Below are 8,873 nucleotides of genomic sequence, written 5' to 3'. Positions count from 1 at the left end.
CTGATGTCTCTGGAAAGCCACGTCACACGCAATCAAATCACTCCCCGTGCCCCTGGCTCTATTTTTAACAATATGTTTCTTCACATTTTCTCTCGGCCTAAAGATGTTTGCCGTGCTCTGTCTTGCATGTCACCAAGGATTTTGACTTCAGCTGCAGTGACATCATCAAGGGGCATGATGTCAGAGTGAGGGCAAATGTTCAAAAGGCTAAATTGCCACTTAATAAATCATGGCCTCTAATGGCACGTCCTAATGTTGTACAGTGTGGTAAGACCAGAGCTTTTTCTTTCCTCCACTCTGCCGCTCAAAGACGCTCAAGTCTAGTCCACACAGCATTCTGGGATGGTAGAAAAACCTGCTCTGGTTTATTGGCATTTCTTTAAACCAATCATAATAAGCAGCGCTAGGGCGCAGAAGCAGGTACGGCGCCTCTGCAAAATAGCATCGGGAAAGAACTTGTTTTGGTGGAATATGTGTACGTTAAAAAGTGCAACAGTAAACTCAGATTGGACAGATAGTGTAGCTAGCTGTCTGGATTTCCCCTGCAGAGATCTGAGGACCAGGTAACCATAGTCCTCGTGAATCCACCGGAGTTTAAAATGCCAACACAACACACATTAGTGGAATTTCTAACAATCCCGGAAATGAAACGTCGTAGATGTAGACTACTCCATGCTCAACTCTAACTCTTAACAATTTATCATTATTATCATTATTTATCCTTACCATCAACATTATGGCACAAATCTTTTACTTTTTTCAGCTCTACGTGAGCCCCCTCTCTGTGCATAACGTAGAGTTTTTCCTGTGTGTGTCTTTAACGTGTAACGTTAGACACAAAATTACCAGCATTATTAGATCTTGGAAGAAATATGCTGCAAGCTTATTGGCTCACTGACACAAAGAAAGATACTCTGGATAGGATCCTTGATCCTGTGTTTCTCGTCTTAGCTTGTTGTCTGCTGGAAACTGTCAACATGTCAATGACTGATGCTACAGGGTTTTAATCCTAGTGTATGTAGGAGAAATGGACAGGATGTGTGTGGGGGTTAGAAGGTGTTTGAAGGTTGGTGGGCTGGTTATTAAGGGCTTAGAGAGCGAGTAGAAGGAAGTCAGATTATATTTAGAGACAGAATAACACATTGTTGAATTGGATATTTGGCCATTAAAAAAACACTAGAATATGTCCTCATCCTTTTAAACATTCATATGTAACCTTTGTTAAACAGGTTACACAAGTGTTGACTGGTAAAATATAGTGTGACACAAATGAGTGTTTTATTTATAATGAAACCACATTATTATTTTTGCTACTTCTTCTTTCAAAAGTCAGTCTTTCTTCAAAAATATTAATTCCCAAATAAATTCAAACTCTTACTGGAGCTGTGTGAGGATAGTCTCCTCTGCAGCCACGTAGTGGATCCTCTCCTCCTCCATCTCAGCTCTGCGTCTGTACGCTGCCTCCTCGGACTGAGCCAGCCGGTCGTACATCAGCACCACCAGCTCCTGACCCGCCATCCGCAGCATCGAACCCACGCTCTCCTGGTTCGACAGCTGGAGCACATGGAACAGCTCAGGAATGGGGATTCAACAGAACTTCATTTGCAAAGCATGTGGTGAGGCCCAAGGGGTTCAGTCTGTCCCTCCAACACCTTGGTCCAAGACCTATCTAAAGACTGACTTCATTGCCATGAAGTCTGGTCTGGATATTATTGTTCACAGAAGCCCCAGGATCTTCCACATCCTGCCACCGTCAGGCTCAAATTAACCTTAACGGTTAGTAGATCTGAGCATTTCTATGATCTCTGAAGAATAAGTCTACGTTTTGGCTGTTTTGGTTTAGATTAAGACCATTCATTTAAATTTCCATGTGTATTGCGATCAAGATCTAAAGTTTTTCCCAAGCAACCACTCTGTTTCCCTGAAAGCACCTGAGGGTTTGACTAATACCTGGAACAATCATTCCACCCGAAACCCCAGCAGCAGTTTTGGGCCCAAGCCTGGTTAAAACCCAAATTTCAGCTGCTTGATTAGCTCACCTGGTAGAGCGCGCACCCATATACAAAAGCTTAGTCCTCAGCGCAGTAATTGCGAGTCTTCAAGAGAGAGAGAGAGAGAGAGAGAGAGAGAGAGAGAGAGAGAGAGAGAGAGAGAGATAGAGAGAGAGATTCCAAACTGCAGCCCTTTGATGCATGCCGTTCCCCCTCTCGCTCCCCTTTCATGTCACTAAAAAACATCTAAAAGGTTGTGCCAATCCAAAACTGATTTAAGCCCGGGATAATTTTGAGGAATGACATACGTGGTTGGGCCCGATCAGTTTCGTGCAAAGAAACAAAGCTCTCCTTTCCTGTCTACAATGAAGTCATTTTTCATCCGTTTGAGGTTATTGTGATGATCATGATTATTATTATTATCACTGTCACATTGATATTATGTGGTGAGTACCTGTAAGTGCCTGAGCTGGTCTAGTTGCAGTCGCAGGTCACACACATTTCTCTTTGCTAACACCAAGCTCTGCTGCAGTCCGCTGTCAGAGGGGGGGGCCTGAAGAGCCAGAGGGACGGGGTTATAGCGGGCAGGCTCGGAAGACACTCCTGGAGGTAAAAAAAGAGATGATTATAATCATGTTTAGAGCATAAAAAGAATGATGTTCTTGGTGGCAGGTAACGCCAACTCTGTTGAAAATAAGAAGACTTCTCACCAGGTCTTTTGCTGAGAAGTTTGCGTTCAGCATTCTCACTAAAAAGACAGATAGTAACATAATAAACAATAAGTATACAGAACTCATTTCACGTTATTAACTGAAATACCAAGAAATGTCCAAAACAGGTCTACTGCATTGTGCAGAATTATTTTCTGGTTCACTGTTATAATATTTTAAGGGTGGGAAAAAAAATGATTAACGTATGTATTGTGATTTTCCCTAAAAAAAACAATATTATAGATTTATTTATTTTAACAACAATTTACCAAAATATTTATTTTTACTGTATATATCTATAGTGTATCGCCGACGGCGACTACATGATTTTCGTTTCCGGCAAACAGAGCCAAAGCTGAAAAATGCAAAAAAAAACTTCTTTACAAATAAAATAACTGTCAGACTGACTGACATGTGATGTGCATTCTCTTTAGAGAGAAATGCTTTTTAGAAATGTCCCATGATGTACTGTCTGTAGAAGTGTATTTTTCCACTTTTGATTTTGTTAAAGAAGGAAAAGAAAAATCGCAACATTCAATACTTTCAATCGCAGTACTTCTAGAATCGCAATTAATGAAAATCCCAATAGAAATCCAATCCATTTCAATTCAATTTTATTTACAGTATATAACGCCAAATCACAACAAAAGTTATCGCATTGCACTTTTCATAAAAGAGCAGGTCTAGACCGTCCAATCAGCCCCCATGTACTGAATCGTGAAAGAATCAAATCGGGCCAAAATACTTTTTGTCCCAGCACGATGATGTCCGCTCTAAAATCTGTTGGGACACATATTCTGGATGCATCTAAAGAACATATTGGATGTGTTGGAGTGTAGTTGCTTCTGCTGAATCAAAGCTGCTGTTGGCTTAAATGAATGCACATGTTACAGACCTGACAGCGTCCTTGACTCCAGGAATGTCCGGTCCCATAGACAGAGCACTGTGCACCAGACCTGCTAGACTGGCTATCTGCTGCTCCATGGCTTTCATTCTCTCACTGAAAAATAGAAAAAAAGCACATTACAGTACAGTATCAATGAGTTAGCTCAACAACATCTAAATCAAAGGATGTGTTGTCAATATGGCAACCCCAACTGGGCTCCATAGTCTTACAAGTGGTCAGAAATTCAAAAAGCAATCGACATATATAGCAACCTCTTGCTTTGTGTTGTAATTTTAAAGTCCGGTGGATTTTTGAGGACTACTTTGAGGTCAACTTTAGCATGGTTTCATAAACTTACGAGCACCACTGTATGTTGGTGACTGAGGTTTCCTCTTTGTCCTGAATGTGCACCTTGTAAAGCGCTTGCAGTGAAGTAAGGTAGGTCATAACTCTGGCTCTCAGCTCACCTCTGGGCGTTGCTGGTGGTCACAGGAACCGGAAACTGTCTCTCAGGTTGTCCCACAGGGCTGTCCAAAAAAACGGATGAGGCCGAGGACGACGAGCCACTTGCTCTGTTTACAATCTCCAGTGGGGCTCCGTTACTGTCCCGGCGCAGGGACCGGCGGATTGGCGACATCCTCTCTTTAGAAACCAGGCCGACCCCTCCAATGATCTGTCCGTCTATCATCCTGACTTCGTTGACTCTGTGAGGGGAAGGGGGCGGGGTTTTAGTTCTTAGTGGAGGAAGCTGGCTCTCTCCGTATGTCCTGCTCTTCTGCCTGGATGGTGAAAAATCAGATGGATTAATACACACCCAATCACATGAACGCTGTCTTCATGGCCAGAGTGTGCTGGGTCCTCACTTAAAAAATAAAAAATCCTATCACTGTGTTCTAATCATGGTGATCAACTACTGATCATGTATTTCTCTCTGCTTGAGGAGAGTTAAGAGGGGGGTATTGAACTATATTTATCTAATAACATAAATTACTGTGTGGGGTAAAATGTGTTGCCGCAATGTTTTAATTAAGTAAAGTATACTAATACAGAAGTTACACAATCTATCTTGTCAGGCTTCAAGTAATGCGTTTGTGTCCGAACTACCAGCGTACCACACCAAGCATCCTGTGAGAAGATAGCTGGCAGCTACGGCCGTGGTTTAGGTGTGTGTGACAGCCACAACTGTTGCTTCAAAACAACAATGGCGGACGTGATTGACCATCTGAGAGCGTCATCTTATCATAACTTTCTTATGTTATTCTATAAATTATTGACAGCATAATATTGGTTGCTTCCATATTGCCAGGCTCTGCAGTTGCTATGGTAGCAGGCTGAATTGAGGTCCATGACCTCAGTCAACCTCTCACTTCCTGATCACTGCTGTCACCTCCTGCTGCACACGCTCAAACAAAATACAACTGCCAGAGATAATCACCTTCAAACGGTATGGACAGCTCTGAGGTGTCTCTGAGTCTAACGTCAGCTGGACTGGGTTATGTTGCCATGTTTGTGGCGTCGCGCTGGCACAAAAAACACCTCCAGGTAGACAAATGGACATTAATTTTGCATTGAATAAGGTGAGAGGATAATCCGTTGTTCCTCATCCACATTTTCCCAGCGCCGTTAAAGCAACACTAGAGACGTTTGTACTTTAAAATGATGTTTCCAAAATCGTTTAAGTGTTCATCAACACTAACAGGGTGAACGGCAATTCAACATTCTCTTTGCTTCTCTCTGCCAGCTATAACCTCACTCTGCGAGTTTAACGGATCGGGAAGCGGAGCTGTAGTTCCAATGAGACATAATTGGACAATTCCACTTCCAACCTGTAGGGGGCTGAAGCGGGAAAAGTTACATAGTATTGCTTTAAATCATATGGACGGCCCGCAGGTTGATGTTTTGTATCTTGGAAGTTCTTGGAAACAAACATTACAACATTACATTACTATTGGCTCTTTTGTATCAGTATTAGGAATGCACGAAATTAGGTAAATATCAAATTGCAATAAAAAAAAAGATTATTTTTGTGGCATTTTACACAGCTTCGACATGAAAGGGGAGAGAGAGGAGGAATGACATGCAACAAAGGACCGCAGGGTGGAACCAAACCCTCAGGAGCGGGGACTGAGCCTCTGTATATGGGCGCAAGCTACCCTGGTACCCCGATTGTTTTGACTGATATTGCGAATGTGATTCACCATATTGGAGGGAGTTATGTTTGAATTTATCATTCATTACCATTATTTTCATTTAAAAATACTACTGTTAATAGTCTGTAGGATAGCATCTGTAGGCTGGGACGTCTCTGCTGCACCACGACACTTCATTCAGGACAGTTTGACACATAGTTTGCCTCTAAGAAATATTGCGACTCCACTGCAATTTCAATATTGCACTAGTTAGTCCATAATGCGATTCAATAGACCTGTGATTATTTGTGCAACCCTAATTGGATTGCGTTTGAATGAGTGTGCGTACCTGTGGAGGGAGCGATTCTGGTGCTCCAGGCTCTCTCCGTAGCCCATCAGGGGTTTAATGGAAGCCCGGTACTGCTGCAGTCCTCCGGGGATCCCCGTGACCCCGGCGTCCACCATGTCCGCAGTGAGAGAAGGTGGAGCGCTACACAGGGAGGAGGCCATGCTGAGGCGACCTACTCCTCCGTCCTGCATGGAGGAGCAGTAGGAGTCTGGGTAATGTGGTCCACCTTCGCCACGCACCACCAGGGCCATGCTCTTACTGTTGGCAATGTCATCTGATCCCCACACACACACACACACACACACACACACACACACACACACACACACACACACACACACACACACACACACACACACACACACACACACACACACACACAGATCAGACTTGGTGTTTCACCAATCATCAAAATTATTTTTCACTGCATCAGACTATGATGTCTTAGGTCCAAATGTGAAATATGTGCTGTTTATGTAGAATTGATTGAATATGTTTTATACACCCTTCATACACATCGAGGTCTGGTAAATGATGAAGGAGCAGACTACACTGAATATGAGAATATGTTATCGTGTTAACTTATTGACTCTTTTCTCAAATTCAGGCTTTTCACTGCTGTTGCTGTGCACTAATCGTTCTGTTCTTAGGAAATATGGACATGGTGTTGCTTCTTCTGTTTGAATGGGTCTTTTTTACGTGGAGAGTCGTCATTTTTCTATAGAGTACAAAAGAATGTTATTACTCTTCACATGTTTTAATATTATTTTAATATTATTTCATACCTGTGTGAGGTATGTGTTTCATGTCATTTATTTATTCTTCTGTACAGCTCTTTGGTCAACTTTGGAAGGTTTAGTGTGTTCTATCAATTAAGTTTGATTTTTGATTGATTACAGAACGTTCCACAATGCCCAACTTCAAACCCAAGTGGCTCTACACTTCCAGTGAACAAACCATTACCAGGAAACACGGTAAAATGGTTGGCCTTCTTGTGCTACACCATCAGCGCCGACACATTACTGAGTATAATACTCTCAAATGCGCAATCTTTGGAATGTCCCAATACCATATATTGAAATTAAAAATAATAGATTAAATACAATTGGTATTGTAAATGAACATAGATAGCTCTACTTTCAAGCCAATAAGCATCTTAGATTCAAAGACCTATTGACACACGACCTCCTGAAATATTGGTAAAAGTGTCATTATCTAACTAATGGCCGACAAAATAACAAAAGCAGTAATCCTTTTGTGTAGAACATCAGAGCAAATCATAGCACACACGTTCCTGCATGTTTAGTCCTGCCAATTGTTACATAGGAACAGGTGGAGCAGATACTAGATAGAGGATAGATACCCGACCCGAGCCCGACGGGACCCGACGGGCCGGGCCGGGTTGGAACAGATGTTTTAGAAAGGATGCTCAGGTTCGGGTCGGGCTCGGTCACATCAGCGCGATAAGGCATTGAACATTTTTTTTGTGTAAACTCATTCCTGTTTATAACTTTGTTTTTTTTTATTTCTATTGGTTTGTTTTTTCTTTTTTGCTTGCTTATTTACTGTTTGGGTCTTACTGTATTTTACAAATTTTTATCATGTGAAGCACTTTGCTACTTTGTCTGTAAAAGGTGCTATATATCAAGTAAACCTATTGTATTACATTCTCAGCAGCGGCAGCAAGGCATTAAACTAAACATGTACAGTATATGTGTGAGTGAATGCTCAATTACCGCATCTCTTATTGGGGCGGCTTATCAATACAGGTTAAGCAAGGTATTTATTTTACTCAGATTTACTGACATAATCCCCCACATATGATGTTAATAAAAGCGGGCTTTCCACACAAACAAACGTACATGTGTCATTAGTATGAGAAACAAATGCGATTTTAACTGTGTTGGGCCCGGGTCGGGCTCGGACATAAATATCTTAATGCCTGTCGGGCTCGGGTCGGGTTCGGTTACTGCTCTGTTGGACGCGGGCCGGGCTCGGACAGAAAAATCCGGCCCGATCCGCACTCTAATACTAGAGAGGCAAAGAAAAGCAGAGACGACAACAAATAATCAAAACTTCAAGAACCCCTAAACAAACTTGCAATTGCAGGGTTTTCCGCAGGTTTCTCTAAGACATTTAGAAGACCATTTTGAATGAAATTAAAGAAAAAATAAAATGGGTTTTATGTCTGTGGTACAATCCGAAAGGAACGACAGCTGATTGGCAGAAATCTAAGTAGCATGTTGGTCTCATTTGTTGTCGTAACACAGCAAAATTACAATGGAAAGAATGAACACCACGGAATAATAATTAAAAAAGAGCATTAGAGGCAGCTTGCATGGAAGTAGAAAAATTAAGACCTGTTTAAAATGATTTAAGACCTACAACACAACACCCTGAATCGGGGGTCTCAGAATTGAGTGTTGTGTATTGTACAGGTTGTAAAAGCCTTTGAAGCATCATGTAGGCTTTATACAGTAAATCCCGATGACTTGTCTTGACTCATTTTCCTTTTGTCATGGTAAATACAGGCACATTGCATTTTGTAAGCTTGCAATAAATGTTGGCAAACCAACAGATTGTTTGAATTCCTTCATTCCTTCTGCCATTAGGCTCTTAAATGCTGCTGATGGCAGCAACCTGTGACATTCAGAGCTTGTAATGCTCGTAATGCTTTGATTTATGTATTTATTACTTTACTTAAAAGTACTCTAAGCAATGTTGGGTGACGTTACTTCTTGTTGAAGTACTTTCAAACAAAACGAGACCAGCTCGCCCCTCCCTCCTCCTCCTCCTCCTCATCAACCC

At 41.9% G+C, this 8,873-nt stretch overlaps 1 protein-coding gene across 6 annotated transcripts in view; it reads right to left on the bottom strand.

Moving 5' to 3' along the window:
- The window catches only part of LOC117954580 (sickle tail protein homolog), a 77,080-nt gene that overhangs the window by 25,216 nt on the left and 42,991 nt on the right, over positions 1-8,873 (bottom strand). For all 6 annotated transcript variants that reach the window (XM_034888487.1, XM_034888485.1, XM_034888486.1 and 3 more), the window contains 6 exons: positions 6,066-6,339; positions 4,055-4,366; positions 3,597-3,701; positions 2,702-2,739; positions 2,446-2,594; positions 1,379-1,554 (listed from right to left, as the gene is read on the bottom strand). In XM_034888487.1, the coding sequence (XP_034744378.1) occupies positions 1,379-1,554; positions 2,446-2,594; positions 2,702-2,739; positions 3,597-3,701; positions 4,055-4,366; positions 6,066-6,339 (1,054 nt within the window). The remainder of the gene's footprint in view (positions 1-1,378; positions 1,555-2,445; positions 2,595-2,701; positions 2,740-3,596; positions 3,702-4,054; positions 4,367-6,065; positions 6,340-8,873) is intronic.

Source organism: Etheostoma cragini, chromosome 12 (genome assembly GCF_013103735.1).
Source record: "Etheostoma cragini isolate CJK2018 chromosome 12, CSU_Ecrag_1.0, whole genome shotgun sequence".
NCBI lineage: Eukaryota > Metazoa > Chordata > Actinopteri > Perciformes > Percidae > Etheostoma > Etheostoma cragini.
The sequence above is the reverse complement of the archived record's forward strand: the minus strand, read 5'-3'. Positions and strand labels throughout refer to the sequence as shown.